The following is a 26,058-nucleotide window of genomic DNA, read 5'->3' on the forward strand; positions in this document are numbered from 1 at the left end:
GAGGTTTTTAAAAGCACTGTTTTATGGGATCATCTTGAAGGATTATGCTAAATTAAAATTTCATAGAGCTAAATCTGCCCAACTTTCATGGAAGCATCTACAGGTCTTCATTCATATCCCAGATGAACTTAATAGGTAAACTTGCCATCTTCTCTTGAAAAATCTTGTCAAACTTCTCATTTTGAGCCACAGTTAGGGCATTTTTCCAGTCCCCAATGATGCCTGCAGAGGAATTGAAGAGATACAACATTTACATCTTGGATAACCAAATTGAGGAGTTGCCTATGTCCACTGGGTCTACTTGCTCTCTGCCAATTCTCTTCTTGACCACCTGCAATCTGGCTTCAATCCCCTTCACTCCATGGAAACTGCTCTCTCTGAGGAGACCTCTTTGACCAAATCCAATATAGGTGACGATTGATCTCTTTGCCAAATCCAGTAGTCCCTACTCCATTCTAATCCTTCTCAATTTCTCAGCTGCCTTTGACATTGTTGACCACCCACTTCTCTGGAAGCATTATCTAACTCAGCTTCACTGACACTGTCCTCTACTGGTTCGCCTCCTATCTCTCTGGCTGCTCATTCTCAGACTCTTTCACAGGCTCCTCCTCTGCCTCCAACGCTGTAACTGTGGGAGTCCCTGTAGGTTCAGTTCTGGGTCCCCTTATATTCTCCAATTACACCCACTCCCTTGGAGGATTCATTTGTTCCAAAGCTTCAATTACCATCCCTTCGCTGATCATTCCCAAATCTACCTCTCCAGTCCTGATCTTTCTCCTTCTCTACAATCTTGCATCACCTTCAGGGCATTTCCACTTGGTTTTCCCACTGACACCTCAAATTTAACATGTCCAAAACAAAATTCTTCATCTTCCCACCCAAACCCTAACCTTCCCCAGGAATTTCCATCACTGTAGACAGCACCATCATCCTCTCTGTCTCACCAGCCTGTGACCTTGGCATTGTCTTAGACATATCTTTCTCATTCTACCCACATATTCAGGCTGTCATCAAATCCTGTAGGTCCTATCTTCAAAACTTCTCTTAGAATCCATTCTTTCCTCTCCATCTAAACTAATACTATGCTCATCAACACACTTATCGTATCCTCTCTTGGCTATTGCATCAGCCTCCTTGCTGACTTCCCTGTATCCTGTCTCTTCTGATTCCAGTACATATTTCACTCTGCTGCCCAGGTCATTTCCTAAACAAATGTTTGGTCCACCTTTACCCACTTCACAAGAACCTCCAGTGGTCACCCATCTACCTCTGCATCAAACTAAAGGTCTTTAACAGCTTTAAAGCACTCAATCACTTTGTCCCCTCCTCCCTTAGCTCGCTAATTTCCTACTACAACCCAGCCTAAACACTTGGCTTCTCTAACACTGACCTACTCATTGTAATTTGATCTTGTCTATCTCACCACTGATTTTTTGCCCACATCCACGGAACTCCCTGCCCCTCCTGCCTCCATTTATGACAAACCACCAGGCTCCTCACCTTCAAAGTTTTACTAAAAATCACATCTCCTCCAAGAGGCCTTTCCTGACTAAGCCCTCATTTTTTTCTCTCTCTCCCTTCCGTATCATCTATGCACTTGGATATGTACCCTTTAAACACGATAGCCACTCCTTCAGCCCCAAACACTTATGTACATATCCATAATATATTTTAATGCCTGTCTCCCCCTCTAGACTGCAATCTCCTTGTGGGCAGGGAATGTGTCTACCAACTCTGGTGTAATGTACTCTCCCAGGTGCTTAGTAAGTGCTCAGTAAATTGACTGTGGGGGCATGTTAAATTTTCATTTTGAGCAAACAATAAAGAGCAAATGAAAGAAATTTTTTAGAATTGGGAATATTTCCTGAATTGCCACTGCCTTCTAGACTCAGATCCCCATGGAAAATAACCTAAAAATTTGAAGGTGAACTACAGATATTTACAAATCAAATACCCTTTCATTAGTTTCTAGTGTGAAAGCAACTTTTTCTTCCTATGGAATAAAAGTCATCCAGTAGCATAGATGCTGTGATGAATGCATTTCTCATTAATCCAGTTTATCCTAAATTAACAAATCGGTCAGTGTCGAAGAATATATGTTGCTGTTCCCCATTTTCTTCCTATCTGTCTGACCACTCCTTCTCTGAATTCCCAACTGGTTCTTCTTCAGTCTCTCAGCCCATACTGTGGATGTCCCACAGAATTCCATTTTGTGTTACCTACTAATTTTAGAAGGCACGCAGTCTAAGGGAAAGAGCTTCTTTGGGTTTTGGTTTCCTCATCTGTAAAATGGAGATTCTAAACCTATTCTCTGTTTTACTTATATTGTGAGCCCCATGTGGGTCAAGGACTGTATTTGACCAGAATGTCTTGGGTTAAATTCTAGAGTTTAATACAGTGCTAGGCATATAGTACACATTCCTCTACATCCAATCTGCTACCATGTTAATCCAAGCATTTATCTAATCCTGCCTTGATTACTGCATCAGCCTCCTTGCTGACCGCCCTGTCTCCTGTCTCTCCCTACTCCAGTCCACATTTCATTCTACTGCTCGGATCATATTTCTACAGAAATGTTCAGGACGTTTCTTCACTCTTCAAAAAAACTCCAGTGGTTTTCCATCCACCTCCAAATCAAACAAAAACTCCTCGCCATTGGCATTAAAGCACTAAATCATTTTGCCCCCTCCTACCTCACCTTGCTACTTTCCTACTGCTACCCAGCCCTCACACTTTGCTTCTCTAATGCTAACTTTCAAAGTATGCTTTGATTAGGTAGCTACTGTAATATTGTTGTCTCTGTAACATGGTCTTCAGGAACTACGTCCCTGATTTAGGCAGGACCATACTATCATAGGCTTCCTGCTCCCATTTCTGCCTGGTGCTGCGAATTCCTGTTTCCAGCCTCTTCTCTACCTCTACATCATCCTGGACCCCTTGCGCCACTTGGTATCAATACTTCTCAATCAGGACCTACATCTTAACCAGATAACACAATATGACAGTCATCAAGCCAGCTCTATATCTAAAGGAGATCCTGAAGGAAGGTCTCAGAGGAGGAAATCTGGAAGGTGGAACACCCCAAGAGAAGGGAGGAAGGGACCAGAAGATTAGTGCACAAGGACACCTTCAGGGAAGTAGAAAGGACCTAGGAGAAAGGGGGAAACTTGTTCAAAAAAGGGAAAATAATTTTGGATTGGAATAGTGTTAATCAGTGGTATTCATTGAGTGCTCACTGTGTGCAGAGCACTGTACTAAGCTCTTGGAAGAGTTCAACAAAGTTGGTAGACATGATCCCTGCCCACAAGAACCTTTTAACCTAGAGGGTAAGAAGACAGACATTAAAATAAATTACAGGTAGGGAAGTGACAGAGTACAAGCATATGTACATTACTGCTGTGGGGCTGAAGATGGGGTGAGTAGCAAAATATCTTAACTATCACTTATTACCTAATTAGTATATAAAAAAGAATTCCTGTTCCTCTATTAAAAAAAAAATAAACTCTCAGAACTTTAACTAGTGTGTCTGCCTGCAGTGTGAACTCAAGTAGTTGTGGGGTGCTGGGGAGACCCATTTGCCTGGGAGGAAGTCCTTTCTTCCCCAGATGTCCAGTGAGCTACCTCAGGACGCAGATAGTAGGGTAGGTGCCAAATACCTCTGGTCTGGAATGCCCTCCCTCCTCAAATCCAACAGACAATTACTTTCCCTCATACAAAGCTTTATTGAGGGCCCATCTCCTCCAAGAGGCCTTCCCAGACTAATTTCCTCCTTTCCTCTTCTCCCACTCCCTTCTGCATCACCTTGACTTGCTCCCTTTGTTCTTCCCCCCTCCCATCCCTACAGTACGGATCTGTCATTTATTTATTTGTAATGATGTTTGTCTCCCCTCATCTAGACCGAAAGCTCATTGTGGACATGTGGATGTGGACAGGAAATGTGTCTGTTTATTGTTGTATTGTACTCACTCTCCCAAGTGCTTAGTATAGTGCTCTGCACACAGTAATCACTCAATAAATCCGAATGAACGAATGAATAATGTTGATATTTGTTAAGTGCTTACTATGTGCAGAGCACTGTTCTAAGCGCTGGGGTAGATACAGGGTAATCCGGTTGTTCCACGTGAGGCTCACAGTTAATCCCTATTTTACAGATGAGGTAACTGAGGCACAGAGAAGTTAAGTGACTTGTCCACAGTCACACAGCTGACAAGTGGCAGAGCCGGGAGTCAAATCCATGACCTCTGACTCCGAAGCCCAGGCTCTTTCCACTGAGCCATGCTGCTTCCCATGAATTTTGCTAGTCAGGGAGCTCCAATCTTGCTCAGCTGGGGAGATTTAAGATGTACATGATGCAGGTGCAAACTGCCTAAACTATGTCTGATTGGATCCCAGCTGCCCTGGGCACCCCCAACTCAGTTGAAGGGGTTGGTTTACAACATGATAATGAGCCACATCCTCTGAATGGTTGCTGCTAACGTGAGCCACATCCTCTGATTCTAATTCCTGCCAAGAGGATCTGAAACTTTATTAAACACGCCTCCCCGCCCCCCTGAGATTGAAAGAATGGTTCTGAAAAATCAAAATCAGTATCTTTTCCCATCCCCAGCTCCATTGTTCCTGCTGCAGGAGGGGTTTGGAGACAGTGTTGCTGCATCATAGCGGATGGTGGAGGGACAGTGACACTTCATTAAAATCCCCCCATTCCCAGGTAATAGTGAGATCATAATGAGACATACTGAGAGATAGAGAGAACATTTCTGAAAAATCAAAATAAATATCCTTCTCCATCCCCAGCCCCACTGCAACTGCTATGGAAAAGGTTTGGAGCCAGGGTCGCTGCTTCTCTGTTCCCACAGCTGACCCTGACTCCTTAGGCCACAGAGGGGGATAGAGAGGAGGCAGGGGGGAGGGACCAGTAAGGGGCAGAAGCTAGGCTGCTTCCCACCTCCATCTTCCCCACCTCACTTTGATCACTAGGCAGGCAACCACATTGTTTAAACTGCCCAGAAAATGGATGAGCTTAAATGATCATCTTAGAGGTCTTGGCCAGATAAATGTGTCAGAGTTAAAAATGACACTTCTCCTTTGTGGAACCATTTTAAGGATTCTATTAAAGGTCGGTATTCTACTAAGTGAGGTTGGGGGTGAGGGGAGGGATACATCCTCTAATTCTGGTTTCAGGTGGCATTACCTTTGCGAAGAAAAACTTGTTTCTGTATGATGTCATCTTTGATTCTATTATAATTAGCTCTGGAATCATTTATCATGTTCTGAAAAGTTGCTTGTTTCACCACAGACTCCACCTCCTCATCAGTCAACTTCTTTCCCAGGAATTTGCTGATCTTTAACACAGCATTTCTGAGGTCCTAAAATGAATTTAGTTGAATTTATATGATACCCATGAAACAAAAACATGTACAGCTTATACAAATATTCCCTGAAAATACCCAAGAAAGTTACACATAGGCTTTGTAGTGTAGACTCAGGAGACCTATGGGAACCTACTGTCCAAGTTTCAATAACTGCCACAGATGTGGTCCAAGGAATCAGATGCTTCTTTTCATTTGCCATTTGCCATTTGCCATCATCATTACCTTTCTCTTTTATGGCCTGTGGGGAATTACCAGAGGAGTAGGACAAGTAGTGAGGTTAGGAGTAGGGTTAAGGTCAGGGAGATAACTAATGTTTCGATTAGAGTTAGGGATAATGTTGGGGCTAGGATTAAGTGAAGTAATGGGTGTTTTATGAAAGCTATGGGTTTGGAATAGACTGTAAACTTCTTGTAGGAAGAGTAATGTGTCTACCAACTCTGTTATATAGTGCTCTCCCAAGCGCTTAGTACAGTGCTCTGCACATACTAAATCCTCAATAAATACAATTAACTGATTGATTGGTTGAAAGAATGATGGGATACCTGTCAATAATGACTATCATTTTTGCATCTATCAATCTTTAGTAGATGGTTTTAAAAAATTTTTATGGCATTTGTTAAGCACTTACTAGGTGATAAGCACTGTTATAAGCACTGGGGAAGATGCAAGTTTGGCCTGGCTGTCCCTTGTACCACATAGGGCTTACAATCTAAGTAGGAGGGAGAAGAGATATTGAATCCCCATTTTGCAATAAAGGAAACTGAAGCACAGAGAAGTTAAGTGACTTGCCCAGGGTCACACAGCAGGCAAGTGACAGAGCTGGGATTATAAACCAGGTCCTCTGTCTCTCATGCCCATGCTTTATCCACTAGGCCACATTGTTTCCATTTTCAAGTGTTATCTTCACAACTGACTCGTACTCTAGATAGTTCATTTCTTGAAGGCAGAAGCCTTTTTTTTTTATTGCTGGTATACTCTCCCAAATGCTCTGCACACAATAAAAGCTCAATAAACAACATGGATTGAATGACTGTGGGATACCTAGATGTATTTTGGAAAAGCAGTGTAAGGCAAATCTGCTTAAAATGAACCTAATTTCACATTTTAATAGGGGTTTTAGGGTCATTAAAATAGGCTATTGGCACATTCGCAAAGGATATCAAAAGGAAAATAACAGTTTCTTTCCATTTTGTTCTATTCCCCCACCCCCACCCCATGAATTGCATGCTATTCAAATTCACTGGAAAGATTTCTTGATTTTTGACATGGGTTGCTTACTTTCTGATGCTTAGAGTATTACAAAAGCTTTCCTGTAAACTGGCTACTTCACCCCAGGGGACAACTGTGTAGAACTCTGGCCAGTTTTTCTGTTTATTGCAGCTACTGGGCCTCTGGACTTGGAATTTTTTATTGATTTATAATATTTGTTTCTTTTTGTTTGTTCTGTCTTCTGCCCTCAGATCTCTACCGTAGATCTTCTATCCTTTTAAAAAATAGAGAAGCAGCATGGCCTAATGGATAGAGCATGGGCCTGTGAGTCATAAAATCATGAGTTCTTACACCGGCTCTGCCACTTGTCTACTGTACGACTTGGGCAAGTCACTTCACTTCACTGGGCCTAAATTACCTCATCTGGAAAATGGGAATTGAGACTATGAACCCCATGTGGGATAAGGACTGTGCCTAACCTAATTTGTTTGTATCCTTCCCAGTGTTTAACACAGTGCCTGGCACACAGTAAGTGCTTAATAAATGCTACAGTTATTATTATTCATTCAACCATATTTATTGAGTGCTTACTGTGTGCAGAGCACTGTACTCTTGGAAAGTGCAATTCAGGAATAAAGAAAGGTATTATTATTATTATTTGCTCCTAACCCCACCCTCTCTTAATGCTCTCACTCTCTAATTTCTTTCTTTCTTGTCTTCAAATATATAAAACATAAAACATATAAACGGATCTTGGCGATGTTATAAGGGTGAGACCTGCAGGTTTTGGTGACCGATTGGATGGGTGGGTTGAATGAGAGAGCAAAATCAAGGATAACACCAAGGTTGTGGGCTTGTGACATGGAAAGGATGGTAGTGCCGTCTACTGTGATGGGAAAGGACAGGGTTTGGGAGGGAAAATAAGGAGCTCAATCTTGGACAAATACCATTGTTATTATTATTAATAAATGCTGAGGGGAAGCAGTTGGTGGGAGGGAAATAGGATGGGGAGATGAAAGATTAGTCAGGGAAGGCTTCATGGAGGAGCTGTAACTTTAATAGGGCTTGGAAGATGGGGCAAGTAGTGATCTATCACACTGATGACTGAATGGCTTCATAAATCCAAGCTGGCAAAAACTAAACTTCTGATCTTCTTTCCTAAACACACTTCTCTTCTCAATTTTTCAGTTACGGTTAACTGTCTTTAAGTCCTACTGGTTTTCCCTGCACACTGTTTCCCAAATCTGTGCTTTCCCTCTATACTTACATCCACCACCACGATCCAAGCACTCATTACTTCTGGGCAGGATTACTGCATCAACGTCTTCATTAGTTTCCCTCCTCTAGTCTCCCCCAACACTGCACCACATTAGCTTATCCTTCATTAGGCTTAGGATGGTGAGCCTCTGTCATTTTCCATGGATAGGCTCTTACCATGGTCATTTTTTAAAACAAAGGTCTAATAATAATAGGAATTATTATTATTATAATAATTGTGGCATTTGTTAAGTGCTTACTATGTCCAGGCACTGTATTTAGCATTGGAGTAGATACAAGGAATTTGGGTTGAAAACAGTCCCTGTCCCACATGGGGCTCAGAGTCTCAATCCCCATTTTACAAATGAGGTTACTGAGGCTCAGAGAAGTAAATTGACTTGTGACAGCAGACAAATGATGGAGTCAGGATTAGAACACATGACCTTCTGACTTCCAGGTCTGTGCTCTATCCACTTTGCCATGCTGCTTACACACACATACACATGAACACACACAAAAACGCACATACACGCATATTCACCTGCAAACACACACACATCCAGTTGCTCAGATCACCTTCTAAAACCTCCATTTAGAATGCACACACCCTCCTTAAATACTCCCCCACCACCCCCAAACATCAATTTCTCTCTGGATCAAACAAAAATGTCTAACTATTGAATTTAGAATGTTCATCAGCTGTTGACTTCTTACCTCTCATTTGTGCTCATTCACTTCATCAGTGCGCTCACTCCTCATTCTTCTCTAGCTAATCTCCTAATTGTACCTCATTCTTGAACTTCCCTTCCCCAACCCACTGGAAGCATCCCTCTCTCTATACTCCTTTCTCTTTCTAACTTTTCCAACTCTGTCAAAAGCACCACCATTCTTCACGTCACATTCAGTCAATCATATTTATTGAGAGCTTACTGTGCACAGCACATTGTACTAAATGCTTCGGAGAATATGATTTAATAGAGTTGGTAGACACACTCCCCTTCCCGCAATGAGTGTCCCAGAAGCCTGTAACTTTGGTGTCACTCTTGACTCCTTATTGTCTTTCAGCTTTCATAATCGACAATCTGTAGATGAATTCTATCAGGTCTTCCTACATAAAGTTCCTGGATCCACCCCTTCCTCTCACTTTGGCAGTTATCATCCTGGTTCAAGCTCTTGTTTCATAATTAGACAATATTATCCCCCTTATTCCCTGCCTCTAGGTTCTCCCTTTTCATCAGTTCCACAAAGGATAAACGTCATCAGGCCAAGTCCTTCAAGGTGACCAGCTTCATTATCTTGCCACCTCTACCACTGTCTAAATGATTTAAACTATGTTGTTACTAGCCTAGCGACAGGAAGGCGGAACTAGGGAAGAGGGAGCGTGGGGCATTCTGTGATCACCACTCCTACCCCTTCTGCAATGACGTGGTGTTCCCGACTCTGTCCTCCAGAGAGTGGGAGCTGTAGGGCTAGGGGTTTTGGAGGGGAATTCTCTGGGTTGCGATGCCCCAAGGAGCCAGAATGCAGCATTGTGAGGATCACGGGGACACCCATCCCTGCCCCTCACCGCCTTGAGGAGCCAGGACATAGCATCGGAAGGCTCACAGGGGTGTTCTAAAAGAAATAAAAATCAGTGGCATAAAATTCCTTCCTGTCAGCTGTAATGATAAGCAGCAGTGGGAGCTCACTGTGGAAAGAGAATGTGTCTACCAACTTTGGTATACTGCACTCTCCCAAGTGCTTAGAACAATGCTCTTCATACAGTAACCACTTACTAAGTATGAATGATTGAAAGAAAAATTCTGTGTGAGTGGCAGATGCTCAAATAAATCAGATTCTATCCACAGGAACCAGAGAAGCAGCGTGGCTCAGTGGAAAGAGCCTGGACTTGGGAGTCAGAGGTCATGGGTTCGAATTCCGGCTCCGCCACTTGGCAGCTGTGTGACTTGCCCACAGTCACTTAACTTCTCTTTGCCTCAGTTACCTCATATGAAAAATGGAGATTAAGACTGTGAGCCTCACGTGGGACAACCTGGTTACCCTGTATCTCCCCCAGCGCTTAGAACAGTGCTCTGCACATAGTAAACGCTTAACAAATACCAACATTATTATCAGAGGACAGAGCATGTCAAAAATCAACTAGGAGCAAGGCAATCAGATATGGGCGTCTAGGCATGGTCATATTCCAATCAAAAAGCTACCTCAATACTATACCATTTATAATTAATAATTATAATTATGGTATTTATTAAGCTCTTACTATGTGCCAAGCACTGTTTCTTACTGCATCAAACAAAAATTACTCATGATTGGCTTCCAGGTTTTCTACCATTTCTCCCCACTTTACACATCAGCTTTCTTTTGGAACTACTCCCCAAATGACACTCTTGGTTCTTCCCTTTTCCACGTTTCCATCTCCATTTCCTTTGCTCATACTGTTTCCCTGGCCTAGAACTCCATCCTCTACAAATCTTCCAGACCAAGCTTTCCCCATCTTCCAATCCTCGCAAGACTTCAACTCCTTCAGAAAGTTGATTTCCAAATAATTTACAATACCTTAGGTACATCTACCCAACAGCCACCTTTGGAATTTATGTATTTTATTCCTATCCTCAACTCTTATAATTCAAATAAATATATATATAGCTTAGTTTCTCAATTATATTTTCAATAACTTATTTTGCAATACTCAGCTTCTCCCTTGAACTTTTTCCAGGATAGAAAAATAATTTTGTAAAATGCTTTTTGCTTACCTTCCCCATTAGACTGTGAACTTTCCAAGGGCAGGAAGAAACATGTGTCTTGCTTCTCTGAAGTCCTACGTATTATACTCAGAACTCAATAAATACCACAAATCAATGGACTGATCTGCTGAACTGCATCTCTCCTCTCTTTTAAAGCCCTGAGAAATAGCCACTTCCTAAGAGAGTCAATTCCCAACTAGTCATCTCCTCCCTGCTCATGTTGTCCTTGTGGTTCAATTGTCCTTAGTTTTCATGTGTCCTTTTATTTATTTCATTAATTTATTCAGTTTTTGCTTCAAGAACCTCTCTTTTTTGTTCCTATTCTATGTTTACAATATGTCTGTCCCCAGAAGATTATCAGCTCCTTAAGGACATATTTTCCATTTCTATTATATGTTCCCAAGGATGTAATGTACAGCTCTGCACATAGTGGTGCTCAATAAATACTGATGATAATGATGATGAGGAGGAGGAAGAGGAAGAATAAAACACTATAATTGTTTTCAGTGCCTAAACCAGAAGTCTGCATCCAATGGGAACTGAAAAAATACTGCTGACTGACTTAATTGAGTTTTGGAAAAGCCTTAACTGCACAAAGTTGGGCAGCTCTGGTTTATTATCTCAAGTTATTTATTTTCCTTTTGCAGTGTATGCACTCTCATCTGTTTCTCTCTCCTTGTCTTTCTATCTCTGTCTCTTTCTCATTCTCTTTCTCCATGCACTACATGAGTGAATTTATGAACTACATTCAGCATTTTCCAAATATTTGAAGACTAAAAAATGTATTTGTGAAGTAAAAAGAATCTATGAAAAATGAGGACAACCTGGTATCTAAATGCAGCACCAATCTAGGTTGTAATGGAGTTAAGGGAGACCATGAAATTAAAAATATGACACCCCCCTTCCCACTGACTTACCTTCTTCATCTCCTCATAGGACATGAAGAGGAGATTGAAGTCATGTTCATGGGTGAACCAGCCCCTCACATGATCAAACCACAGACCACTTGCCACTGTTGAAAAGAGCAGGACCATTTAAGATTAACTTATCTTCCCAAGTGTTTTCTGATCTAGATGGCTTCCCAACCTAGAAAATAAGTTTTTTTTCCTCTCATGGATAAAACCTGATATATCTACCTGTTGTTTGGGGGGGTTTTTTCCACTGGAAGAAAAAAATATTGAATTTAAGATTCACTTAATCAATAAGATTAAGCAAGAGATTAATAATAATAATAATAATTGTGCTATATGTTGTCTTACTATATGCCAAAAAGTGTAGTAAGCACTGAGGTAGATCCAACATAATCAGGTCCTACATGGGGTTCACAGTCTAAATAGGAGGAAGATCAGGAAATGGAAATGTACATGGGTGTGAAATAGAGGGTCTTGAGTCAACCTATTTACTATGAGTCAACCTGTTTACTATGAGTCAACTTTTTTACTGTGCCATGTTCTCAGTTACCTGCTCACATCTTCTCTCCTCCCTCTCCCCTCACATCTAGCAGACCACTGCTCTCCAATTCAGCATTTCCATGCCTTTTAAGAATTTGGTTTACTCACAGCACTCTCCTCCCCTCAACTCACACAAATACCCTACCCATAGTACTTTGATACCTGAATTTATATTTTTTATACTCTGACATTTATTTTAACATCTGCTTCTCCTGCTGGATCTTAAAATCCTTGAGGTCAGTGATCATGTCAACTGATTCTACTGTATTCTCTTAAGCACACTCCATAAACAGTCAATGATTGATAAATTTTACTGTTTGATAGGAGGGCTGGGGAACAGGCACAGGGAGTAGGTAAGCTTCGTAAGAACAAGATAGCTAACTGAGGTGTAATGAAAATAGAGAGTGGGTAAGTATAAGGGAGAGGGCTGATAAAATGCTTTGAAGCTAATGGTCAGGAGTTTCTGCTTGATGCTGTAGTCACTGAATCTGGAGAGATGTGTGCAGAACAATGTTTTTAAAAAGTAATTTGGGTAGCAGAGTGAAGTGTGGACTGGAGAAAGGAGGAGACCAAAGAGGAGGAGATGAATGCAATAGTTTATCTAGGCTATGACCAACACCTGGAGCACGGAGGTAGTTGTTTACCAGGAGAGGAAAGAACAGTCTGGAAAACCATAATTACTAGTTCTTTGGGAGACATATAGTTTGTTGAATATGGTAACATTGATGACTACTGATTCTCAACATGCTTTCTTTAAGTCAGGTAAGTTGCCCAGTTGGTCCTAATGACCAGGCCATATTGAAAGAAGAGAGAATGGCTGCTCAGCACACTGCCACAGCAATTTGGTAAAAACCCTCCATCCAAACAGCAATTTTTTTAAATGGAAATTGTTAAATGCTTATTATGTGCCTGACTTTGTATTAAGCACTGGGTTAGATACAAGCTAATCATGTTGGACACAGTCCATAACTCACATGGGGCTCACAGTCTAAACCCCCATTTACAGATGAGGGAACTGAGAAAGAAAGGAAGTGAAGTGACTAGTCAAGGTCACACAGCAGGCAAGTGGCAGAGCCAGGATCAAGACCCAGGTCCTTCTGACTCCCAGGTCCATGCTCTGGTCACTAGGCAACACTGCTTCTCTTGCCAAAATAAGGAGGCTGCTACCTTTTAAGTATAATAAATTGAACATTACCATTCCCCGCTAAAAATCTCTCCATGAAATTCTCCATTGTGACTTCTGGCTTTATATATCCTAAGATTTTTGCGAAATGATAAAATGAAGTCATGGTGTCTTTTGGATTTCGGTACACATATATAACCTGTCAAATTGAAAAGATCCTGTTTCAGTACTTGTGAAATATCATTATCATAATTATGGTATATCACCAGCATCAATAGTGTTTATTAAAATCACTGTTCCCCTCATTTTTCTCAAGAGAATTATTTCATGAACATCATAGTGGTGAAAATGCTTTGGAAACTCCTCTACCAGTTCAATTTTTCTGATCTAAAGACATTAAAAATACTTTAGCAAGCAAAAGCAAAATATAAGCATACTACCAGTCTCAATTTTCTGTGGTGACCAGCCTGGGAGAGGAAGCATGGATAAATGAAATCCACAGGTTAATCAATCATTGATATTTATTGTGTGCTTGCTGTGTACAGAGCACTATACTAAACTTTTGGGAGAGTACAATACAACAGAGCTGGTAGACACTATTCTTACCTACAAGAAGCTTACAGTGTACAAGTAATCCAAGCATTTCATTTAAATCAATAGTTTCCACTTCCTCTCCATCAAATCTTTGCCCAAAACCATATACCAATAATAAAACAGATTGACTTAAGCACTTAGTACAGTACTCTGCACATAGTAAGCACTCAATAAATAACACTGATTGATTGATTGATTGATGGACCTGAGAAGTGAAGACAGGGGAAGTCAGGAAGCAGAGTTAAGCAAACATGGTACAAGGGGCAAATGCAAGCATAAATAAGTGAAAATGTTGCCTACCTTGCCTTTTTTGTTCCTCAGTGCTTTGGGCATTAAATAGTAAGGCAGGTGGGAACTAAAGACACGGGGGCTTGGCCGCTGACCAAAGTCTTTGCTGGCTGTGCTGTATTCTATCCATAACACTCTCTCCATGTTGTCAACATTTTCTGTTCCATTCCGATGCTCATCAAATACAATTAAATTCACTATTTGCTGAGTCCAAATTGTTCCTGTAAAAGGAAAAAAAATCCTATTTTATACTCTGAACATAAGAAAACGATGGATTGCACACTACCTTCTCCAGTCTATTTTCTCTGGATTTGAAACAAACAAAAGGAGTAGCCAATATGGCTAGAGGTGAAACCACGGATTGTTTCTCTTTTCCTTAAAGAACCAACAGATCCAATGCCAGGAGCTAGACTGTAAGCTCACTGTGGTCAGGGAATGTGCCTGTTTATTGTTATATTTCACTCTCCCAAGCACTTTATCCAGTGCTCTGCATGTGGTAAGTACTCAGTAAATAAGATTGAATGAATCAGCTCAGGGGCCATCACAGTATTGCTGCCTCTGCCCAAACAGAAGCTTCTACTGAATGGTGATGATGCTACTGCTGCTGAGGATAATAATAATACTGATAAGTGCCTTTTATGTGCCATATGGGTCTGAGAATCAGAGCACTTGGGTTCTAATCTAACTCTGCCATTTTGCTGTGTTACCTTGGGCAAATCACTTTACTTCTCTGTGTCTCAGTTTCTTCATCTGTAAAATGGTCATTCATTCATTCATATTTAATTGCATTTATCGAGCACTTACTCTTTGCAGAGCACTTTATAAGAGTTGGGAGTATTTTGCAGAGTATCAGAGAACTTGGGAGAGTAAAATACGATACAGAACAGTCAGTACAACAGTCATTTGACTGTAAGTTAATTCAGTTGACCTACCTCCTCTCTAGTCTGTGAGCCCCTAATAGGACAGAGACTGTGTCCATCTCTAACATTTTGTATCTTCACCAGTGTTTAGTGCAGGGCTTGGCACATTGTTAGTGCTTAATACATACCATAATAAGTTAATAAAGCACCCAGTATGTGCAAAGCACTGTCCTAAGTGCTAGTGAAGAATGTAATAAAGGATATATAATATCGCAGTTACTGGCATCATCTTCAAAAACTATAGGGCAGTATATCAGGGCCTGGTGTTTATGAGAACTCTATCATACTGTACTCTCCCAAGCAGTTTGTACAGTGCTATGCATCCAGAGAGTGCTCAATAAATACCATTTATTGCTTGCTTGCTTGATTGATTGGTTATTCTGCATATATTTTCTCTCTTTAGCAGCCATCTAGTAAAACCTGCTATTGCACTTTCTCTCTATCTCTATCTCTCCTCATTTTATGGGGAAAGAGAGATATTTATACATATCTGTAGCTATAGAAGTGTCATTGTCTATCTAAACTCTAGATTGTGAGCTCCTTTTGTTTAGGGAATGTGTCTACCAACTCTATTATATTGTACTTTTCCAAGTGTTTAGGACAGTTCTCTTCACACTGTAGGCACTCAAAAAATACCACTGATTGATTGATTGATTGATTGATTGAAGCAGTGTTGCTTAGGGGAAAGAGAATGGGTCTGGGAATCAGAGGATGTGGGTTCTAATCCTGGGTTTGCTACTTGTCTGCTGTGTTACCTTGGGCCAGTTATTTCATTTCTCTATGCCTCAGTTTCTTCATCTGCTTCTGAATCTGAATCTGAAACTGTACCTCAGTTTTTTTCATATTATACCAGTATCTATATAAGAGATATTTCACAGATGATGGACCAAAGAAAGTAGATGAAATTGCAAACCACCATTACTATTTCTAAAATATCTCAAGGTCATGTCCTTTTACCAACAGGATGCAAATTCCCTTGTCCTTCCTCCATCCTGAGAGGATCCCATAGCCCTTAAGTGTATGTTGCTTATAGCTCATCTCTAGACTAAAAATTCAATGTGGGCAGGGAATGTGTCTGTTTATTGTTGTACTGTACTCTCCCAAGAGCTTAGTACAGTGCTCTGCACTCAGTAAGTGCTCAATAAATACTAATTAATGAAAGAAAAATAATTCTATTTTATCATTTGTGTCTATGTCTCACTCTTTTATCTAATGTACATTTGGCCCCTTTTATCAATTTGTCTTTCCTTTTGATTATAACCCCTTGAGGACAAGAACTGCATCTTTTACTTCCACTGCATGCTTCCAAGTACCACTTTTTTCATGGTATTTGTTAAGCACTTACTATGTGATGGGTAGTATATTAAGTGCTGGGATAAATACAAGATAAGAAGGTTGGACACAATCTATGTCCCACATGGGGTTGACTATCTTAAAACCCATTTCACAGATGAGGAATTGAGGCACAGAGAAATGAAGTGACTTGCCCAAGGTCATATAGCAAGAAAGTGGCAGGGCCGGAACTGAGACCCAGGTCCTTCTGACTCCCAGGCCCATGTTCTTTACACTAGACCATGTTGTTTCTCCCATGCTCTGCACAAATAAGGCACTCAAAATAGTGCTACTGATTACGATGACATCCATTAGTAAGGTGGCCCCTGATGATCTCCTAATCCTTTGTGTTACACCTGTGATACAGCATATTGTAATAATGGGTGTTTTACACAATTCGGTCTGAATTTTCCCAAACCTGCAATGTTTCTCCAGGAGGATATGATCCCCACTCATTCACTCCAAACTCTTTCGGCTCCCCTTCTAGGTCCCTATGAAACAGGCATCTTCTCTGAATAGCAGACTAGTTCTGCAGTGAGTCAGGATCCCTGGTTCTACAGTGAGTCAGGATCCCCAGCCGGACAATTTAAACTATCATTTGTTCTCAAGCCTCTCCGCTGGCCTAGATTAACGCAGGCGCTTTAGGGACTCACAGCCTTGGGTTCTGGGCTAAGTGGGACTTGCCTGAAGGAATCCACAATCATATACATAATAATGTTGGTATTTGTTAAGCGCTTTCTATGTGCAGAGCACTGTTCTAAGCACTGGAGTAGATACAGGGTAATCAGGTTGTCCCACGTGAGACTCACAGTCTTAATCCCCATTTTACAGAGGAGGGAACTGGGGCATAGAGAAGTTAAGTGACTTGCCCACAGTCACACAGCTGACAAGTGGCAGAGTGGGGATTCGAACCCATGACCTCTGACTCCTAAGCCCGTGCTCTTTCCACTGAGCCACGCTGCTTCTCTAATGAAAACCTTGTTCCCTCATTATAGAAGGAATGGTGGTAATGGTCTTCCCAGAGTCTGCCCCACGTGGATGATGTCATCGTCCTTGCCCTCATAGGTTTTTAAGCAGGAAAGACCAGCTTGCCTTTTCCCCTGAAGCCACTTTCAGTCGATGTTGAGAAGGCAGATCAACTCCTTGCCCTCTGCCAGCAGGTCACAGTCTGTCAGGGAACATATCTGTTTATTGTTATATTATACTCTCCCAAGGGCTTAGTTCAGTCCTCTGCACTCAGTAAGAGTCAATAAATATGATTGAATGAGTCCCAGCCTGGGGAACTGTGGGGGTCCAATAATAATAATAATGAAAATAATAATAATAATATTTGTTAAGTACTTACTATGTGCCAAGCACTGTATTAAGCCCTGGGGAGGATATGAGCAAATCAGGTCGGACACTGTCCCAGTCCTACATAGAGCTGATTGTGCTACATGGGGCTCACAGTCTCAATCCCCATTTTCTTAATCCCCATTTTACAGATGAAGTAATTGAGGCACAGAGCAGTTCAGAGACTAGCCTCAGGTCACATAGCAGACACATGGAGGATCCAGGATTAGAATCATGGCTTTCTGACTCCCCAGCCCGTGTACTATCCACTATGCCATGCTGTTTCCACAGCATCTTTGTTGGACTGCATGTTAAGCTGAAGCACCTTTCACCCCCTGACCTAGCTTATTAGGGGGGCTTAACCAGCCCCTTCCCTTTATGGGGAAAGAGAGATATTTATCTTGGGGTCAGACAACCCCAAGTCCCATTTCCCATGCATCTCTAGCCCACTGCCACTGTCACTCTCTTGGTGGTTAACTGCACACCTGCCCTTCACTCCCTGCTGCTGCCCACCCACTGCTACTATTGTTGTCGTGCTGGAGAGAGGGTCATGGGGACAGGTCGCTACTGGAAAAGATTGAGCTAGCCTCCATGGGTGCTAGAGTGGACGCATTAAAGAAGCAGCATGATGTAGTGGATAGAGCAAAGGCCTGGGGTCAGAAGGTCATGGATTCTAATCCCAGCTCGGCCACTTGTTTGCTCTGTTTGCTTGGGCAAGTCACTTCACTTCTCTGAGCCTCAGTTCCCTCATCTGTAAAATGTGGATTGAGACTGTGAGCCCCAAATGGGACAAGGACTGTGTCCAACTCAGTTTGCTTGTATCCACCCCAGTGCTTAGTGCAGTGCCTGGCACATAGTAAGCGCTTAACAAATATCATCCTTATCATTATTATTATTAGCAGCTCCCTTGCCAGCACCTCCTACAGTGATGATGACAGAGGATGAGTTGCATGCCAGGCATAGAAGCATCAAGGTGGGGGTCAACACAGCCCCTTTGGTGGTTGTTGAGCATACTGATTTATTCAATCATATTTATTTATTTAGCACTTACTGTGGGCAAAGTACTGTACTAAGCACTTGGGAGAGTAAATATAACCGTAAATAGGCACATTCTCTGCCCACAACAAGCTTACAAACTAGAGAGGAAGACAAACATTAATATGAATAAATAAATAAATTCCAGATATGTACATAAGTGCTGTGGTGCTGGGAAAAGGGATTAATAAAGGAAGAAAGTCAGGGAGACACAGAGGGAATGGGAGAAGAGGAAAGGAAGGCTTAGTCAAGGAAGTCCTCTTGGAGGAGATATGCTTTCAAGAAGGCTTTGAAGCAGGGGAAGGTATTTGCCTGTGGGATATGGGGAGGGAGGGTGTTCTAGGCCAGAGGCGGGAGGTGGGCAAGAGGTCGGTGGTGAGAGAGTATGTGGGCTGGGTTGTAGTAAGAGAGTAGCTAGATGATGTAGGAGGGGGCAAGGTGATTGAGTGCTTTAAAACTAACAGAGAGGAGTTTCTGTTTGATGTAGAGGTGGATGGTTCTTGAGGAGAGGGGAAACAAGGCCTGAACACTTCTGTAGAAAAATGATCTGAGCAGCAAAGTGAAGTATGGACCAGAGTGTGGAGAGACAGGAGGCTGGAAGGTCAGCAAGGAGTCTGATACAGTGATCAAGGCAGGATAGGATATATTGCTTGGATTAACAGAGTAGCAGTTTGGATGGAGAGGAAAGGATGTATTTTAGCTATATTGTGAAGGCGGAACCAACAGGATTTAGTGATGGATTGAATATGTGGGTTAAATGAAAGAGAGCAGTCAAAGATAATGCCAAGATTACAGGCACTGATCATGGCCACCATGGGTGCGAGGGAAGAAGTGGGATCATTCTCTTACAACATTGGATCGGTAGTCAAGGATAGTGTTTGCTCTTTGGCCCTGTTGCCCTCATTGATGAGCTAAATGACAGCAGTGGAGGTGGTATTGGTACTGCAGGAGAATGAGGGTAAGTCTGAGTTGTTGACAACATAACAGACAGGCTGAGTTTCCATTCATTGGGTACCTATGCTGCAGGTCCAGAGAACTGAACCAGGCACTTGGGAGAGTGATAATGATGAAAGAGAAAGTCCCAAATAAAATGTAACAACAAATTAGCCTCCATCCTGTAGAAAATTCAGAACATTTTTTGCAAAGAGCCCCATCAAATCTAATGATAAAGAAGCAGCATAACCTAGTGGAAAAAGCATGGGCTTGGGAGTTAGGGGATTTAGGTTCTAATCCCAACCTCTGCCATGAGCTTGCTATGTGACTTTGGACAAGGCACTTAATGTCCCAGTGCCTCAGTTTCCTCATCTGCAAAATGGAGATTAAATCCCTGTTCTCCTTCCTCCTAAGGCTATGAGCCCTTATGTGGACCAGGGACAATGCCTGACTTGATTATCCTGTATCAATCCCAGTGTTTAGTGCAGTGCTTTGCTCATACTGTAATTATTTTTGATGTCATTATTTTTAACTCTGAGTTCACAGGAGAGTTAATCTTGCACTCAAAAAATGCTATATGGTAATGATGATAATGATGAGGAGGAGGAGCAGGGGGAGACTGAACCACCTCTGGGAACACTGCCAGTTTTTTGGTTTTCAGTGCCCTGACCCTCTTGCAGTAAGTCCCACTTTCAATGCCCTCCTAAAACTCCACCCCTTCTAACACATCTTTTCCTATTTGTTCTGAGAATCTCGAGTCATACAAATCCACCAGAAATCTCTAATATTATATGTCCTTATTTATACCATCCCCTTCTAGCTCCTGGTGGGTAGGGAATGTGTCTAACAACTCTGTTGTATTCTCCCAAGGGCTTAGTACAGTGCTCTGCACTCAGGGCATACTCAATAAATACCATTGACTGATTGAGCCTGAGGGCCTAACTATTCATTCAGGTACTTACTGTGATTCCTCTATTTGTAAATATTCATATATTTGTCTCCCCCATTAGAGTGTAAACTACTTGTGGTCAGGGATCATATCACTTCCAAAAGAGGCATTTAGTGCACTGATTTCCACTCAATGGGCACTCACTAAATACTATGACTTCGGCTAATAACTAAGAACTGATTCTAGGCCTCAGTCCAGCCCTGGCAGTTTTAAAACTGGCAATTCAAGCCCTGGCAGTATTAGCATTGGTATAGAAGACAACACCATGCCTTCACCATCATCATCAAATGCCATCAAGTCATTTCCAATTCACAGCGACTCTGGACATGCTCCAGAGCATCCTAACTTCTGCCATAGCTGAAGTCATTCTGATATGTATATCCATAAAGTTTTCTTGGTAAAAAATCCAGAAGTGGTTTACCTTTACCTTCTTCTGTCAATGTGCCTTACAGTATAAGTTATTAAAAAGGTTAAATTGCTGTATTAACTAATCCCTTGACCTCTTCCATGATAAATGAAGCATTGCTCTAATGTGTCCTGTCCCAGTCCTGGACTGTCTTCAGGGAGACATGTTCAGATGAAACCCCAACACAGGTTCAAATACTCATGAAAAAAACCCCGAGATTGAATAATGTATAAAAAACATCAACATCACCCACCTGATTTGGGATAAGTGATTATAAAGATATCACTGTCTCTGATTTCCAAGTCATCCAGGGTTTCTAGAAACTGTATATTAGCCCATGAGCGTAAAAGATTGAAGTTTTTGAATGACACCAAGTAATTCTCCAGCTCCTGGTCTGCTGTCTCCTGTTCTTCCATGGTTCCAGGGATCTGCAAGGAAAAGCAGGGAATCGATCCAAATTGTTGAATTCCACCCCTTTCCCTCAGCCAAATAAAGGATTTTAAGAAGGGGAAAGAAGAAGCTGGACTCACATCATCCCTTCACTGGTGAAAACCTTCAAATCAATCAATCAATCAATCATATTTATTGAGCACTTTCTGTGTGCAGACCAGTGAACTGAGTGCTTGGTAGCATACAATGTAACAGAGTTGATAGATGTGTTCCCTGCCCACAGTGAGTTTATAATTTAGTGTGGAGACAAGCATTAATATAAATAAGTAAATTACAGATATGTCCATGAGTTCTGTGGGGTTGAGGGAGGTGTGAATAAAGAGTGCAAATCCAGGTGCAAGGGTGATGCAGAAGGGAGTGGAAGAGTAGGAAATAAGGTCCTAGTCAGGAAAGGTCTCTTGGAGGAGATGTGCTTTTAATAAGGTTTTTAAGGTGGGGGGATTGATCGTCTGTTGGATATTTAAAAGAGAGGGTATTCTAGGCCAGAGGCAGGACATAGGCAAGAGGCCGGCAATAAGACAGATAAGATCGAGGTACAGTGAGTTGGTAAGCATTAGAGGAGTCATCTTTGGCCTGGGTTGCAGTAGTAAATCAGGGAGGTAAAGTAGGAATCAGGTATGGACAGAAGTGGGGAGAGACATTGAACAGGTAGGTCAATGAGGAAACTGATACAGTAATCAAGGTGGGATAAGTGCTTGTATTAATAGGGTAACAGTTTGGATGAAGAGGAATGGGTAGATTTTAGCAGTATCATGAAGGCTAAACTGATAATATTTGATGGCAACGAATATGTGGGTTGAATGAGAGAGATGAGTCAAGGATAATGCCAGTTATGGTCTTGTGAGACAAGATGGATGGTGGTTCTGCCTACAGTGATGGGAAAATCTTGACAAGGACAGGTTTCGGTGAGAATACGAGTTGTTTTGGATATGTTTGAGGTGTCAGCAGGACATCCAAATAGAGATGTCCTGAAGACAAGGGAAGTGTCAGCCTGTAGAGAAGGAGAGAGATCAGGGCTGGTGATGTAATTTAGTTGTAGTTGTAGTAGGTGTGATAGTTGAAGCCATAGGAGTAAATGAGTTCTCCAAGGAAGTGAATGTATATGGAGAATACAAGGGCACTCAGAACGGAGCTTTGAGGAACTCCCATAGTTAGAGGGTGGGAGGCATTCACTCATTCATTCATTCAGTCATATTTATTGAGTGCTTACTGTGTGCACAGCACTGTACTAAGTGCATGAGAGAGTACAATACAAGAATAGACAGACACATTCCCTGCCCACAGTGAACTGTCTAGAGGAGGGGAGATGGACAATAAGGAGAAGCCCTTGGAAGAGACTTAGAATGAATGGGCAGAGAGAGAGAAGAAGAACCAGGAGAGGACAATGTCAGTGAAGCCACGGTTGGATAATTTTTCCAGGAGAAGGGGATAGTTGGCAATGTCTAAAGCAGCTAAGAGGTTGAGCAGGATTAGGATGGAGTAGAGGCCATTGGATTTGTCAAGAAGGAGATCACTGGTGACCTTGAAGAGGGCAATTTTGGTGGAGTGAAGGGGGAAGAAGCCAGATCGAAAGGGAAAAGGAGAGAATTGGAAAAGAGGAAGTGGAGGCAGTTGAGAAAGTTGAGAGGAGGAAGTTGAGAAGCAGCATGGCTTAGTGGCAAGAGCACGGGCTTGGGTTTCAAAGGACATCGGTTCTAAGCCCAGCTCTGCTACATATCAGCTGTGTAACCTTGGGCAAGTCACTTAACTTCTCTGTGCTTCAGTTGCCTCCATCTGTAAAATGGGGAATAAGACTGTGAGCCCCATGTGGGACAACCTGATTAGCTTGTATCTACCTTAGTGCTTAGAACAGTGCTTGGCACATAGTAATGGTTAACAAATACCATTATGATTATTATTGTTATTATTATTAATATTAGGTGTAGACAACTTGCTCAAGGAGTTTGGAGAAGAATGCTAGGAGGGATATGGGGTGACAACTGGATGATGATGTAGGGTCAAGGGAGGGCTTTGTAGGCTAGGGGAGACCTGAGCATGTTGGAAAGCAGTCAAAAAGAAATCATCCTTCAGTCTGCTTCCAAAATTATTTTTCAAAAAAACCTTTCAGTCCACATGGCCCCAAACCTCAAGAACTTCCAATGGTTGTTCCTCCACCTCTGCACAAACACAATCCCTGTACCATTGCCTTTAAATTGCACCCTCCAAGTATTTAGTACAGTGCTCTGTACACAGAAGGTGCCTAATAAATATTATAGATTGATTGATTTAAAGCATTTAATCAGCTCGACCCTCCTCCCTGGTTTCAGTGATTTGCTTTTATGACCCAATCTGACAATTTGCTCCACTAAAGCCATTTTAATCAGAGTCCCTTGATCCCGTCTATCTCACCACCAACCCCTTGCTCACGTTTGTTCATCTTGGCTGAAAGTCCCTTCCCCTTAATTTACAATAGAAGTCTTCTCTCTCCCTTCAGAGACTTATTAAAATCTCATCTTCTCCAAGATGCCTTCCCCAATTAAGCCCTCTTTTCTCCTACTCCTTCTCCCTCCTGCGTCACCTGTAGCTAGGATCTATATTCTTCAAACACTTGCTATTCACTCCACCCTTAGCCCCCACAGCATTTATGTACATTTTGAATATCTATCTCCTGTTGTAAACTGTAAGCTCCTTTCGGGTAGGGTACCTGTCTACCAACTCTGATGTACTTTCCCAAGTGCTTAGTATACAGCTCTGCATGTCGTAAGAGCTAATTAAATACCACTGAGTGATAGACTGATCATTGAATGATTAACAGAATATTAAAACAACCATGCTAGTTCTTAGAAAAATCAGACAACTAATTCAAAGAAAAACAAGTGCACTTGACTAAGGGAGATAATTTTGTAGATGTATCTGTGGATGAGACACAAGATTCTTCCTGCAAAAAAGGACAGCAGAAAATTGAAGCACCTACCTAGATATAAATGCTAGCTGAAACCAAACCCTCTTTTATGTGAATCACCCACTCCATTAGAGAACTCATTTGCTCCCATGGCTTCAACTATCATCCTTTTGCAGACAATTCCCAAATCTGTAACTCCATCCCTGATCTCTCTACTTCTCTACAGTCTCACACTTCCTCCTGCCTTCATGACAGCGCTACTTGAATGTCCTGCTGATATCTCAAACTTTACATGTTCAAATCAGAACTCCTCATATTCTCACACAAACCTGTCTTCCCCCATGGCTTTCCCATTACTGTTGACAGCACCAACATCCTCCCTGACTCACAAACCTGGAAATTTGGTGTTGTCCTCAACTCATCTTTCTCATTCAACCCACATATTCAAACTGCCACTAAATTCTGTGGTTCAACCTTCCCAACATCACTATAATCTGCTCTTTCCTCTCCATCCAAACTGCTACCATGGTAATCTAAGCACTTATCCTATCGCACCTTGATAACTCTGTCAGTCTCCTTGCTGACCTTGCTGCCTCCTGAGTCTCTCTCCATTCTAATCCATACTTCTTTCTGCTGCTCAAATCATTTTTCTACAAAGTTTCCCCACTCCTCAAGAACCCCCAGTGATTCTACATCCACCTCTGCATCAAACAGAAATTCTTTATCATTAACTTTTAAGCACTTAATCACCTTGCCCCTTCCAACCTTAGCTCGCTGCTCTCCTATTACAACCCAGGCCATACACTTCACTCGTCTAATGCCAATTTACTCACTGTACCTCAATCTCATCTATTTCAATGATAACTTTCTGACCACTTCATGCCTCTGGCTGGAATGCCCTCCCTCTTCATATCTGACAGACAATCACTCTCCCAACCTTCAAATCCTTACTGAAGGCACAGCTCTTCCAAGAAGTCTTCTCTAAGTCCTCATTTCTTCTTCTCCCACTCCCTTCTGTGTCACCCTTGCACTTAGATTTGTTTCTTTTATTCACCCCTCCCTCAATTCCACAGCACTTATGTCCATATCTGTAATTTATTTATTCATATTAATGTCAGTCTCCCCCTCTAGACTGTAAGCTCACTGTGGGAATGTGCCTACCAACTCTGCTTTATTGTTCTCTCTCAAGTGTTTAGTACAATGCTGTGCACACAGCAAGTGCTCAATAAATACAATGGATTAATTGATAAATGATTACCTACATTAAGTCCCTCAATTCTTTTCTATGAGCTGTAGAGAGCTTATTAACTTGAACGAGTGGTGGTCAATAGGAAAGAAACCTTAAACTTAGACTTTTCTTAGACAACCGTGAAGCAAAGTTCAAAGTCCCTGGGCAGAAAACCAACCTATTCTGATATTGAAACTGCCATGCTGAGGCATACATATTTCCTTTAGATAATTAAGGTATATTAAAATGGTTACCTTTCTGTGCTGGCTTTACTGCTTGGCAACCCGTCTTCTGCTTAGATTTGTTCACCTGCGACAGACAAGTTAGATACAGTCCTAAGACCAATCACTGAGGCAGATGCCAAAGAGTCCCCTGCTTCTGCTAAAGTGAATTTAGGAAATGGACTCTTGCCTTTTATATTATTTTCTTCCTTTGCAAGAGCTGATAAGATGTCCTAAAATTGAAGTTTCAAAGTATTTTGAATCCGGCACATCTGAAGACAAATATTGACACCGATAAACTAGGTTCCTGCCCAGTGTCACATTAAAAAACTG

General features: G+C 41.8%; 1 protein-coding gene across 1 annotated transcript; it reads right to left on the reverse strand.

Annotated features, from left to right (window-relative positions):
* Window positions 1-25,903, reverse strand: LOC100093389 (amine sulfotransferase-like). The gene is made up of 7 exons (XM_029083037.2): window positions 25,759-25,903; window positions 21,199-21,373; window positions 14,051-14,259; window positions 13,229-13,355; window positions 11,500-11,594; window positions 5,192-5,366; window positions 1-222 (listed from the first exon to the last, which is right to left on the reverse strand). The coding sequence occupies exons 2-7, from the start codon at window positions 21,359-21,361 to the stop codon at window positions 98-100; spliced, it is 894 nt and encodes a 297-aa protein (XP_028938870.1). The 5' UTR covers window positions 21,362-21,373; window positions 25,759-25,903; the 3' UTR covers window positions 1-97.
* Between the last annotated feature and the right edge of the window lie 155 nt (window positions 25,904-26,058).

The sequence above is a fragment of the Ornithorhynchus anatinus genome, chromosome 2, assembly GCF_004115215.2.
Source record: "Ornithorhynchus anatinus isolate Pmale09 chromosome 2, mOrnAna1.pri.v4, whole genome shotgun sequence".
Lineage (NCBI taxonomy): Eukaryota > Metazoa > Chordata > Mammalia > Monotremata > Ornithorhynchidae > Ornithorhynchus > Ornithorhynchus anatinus.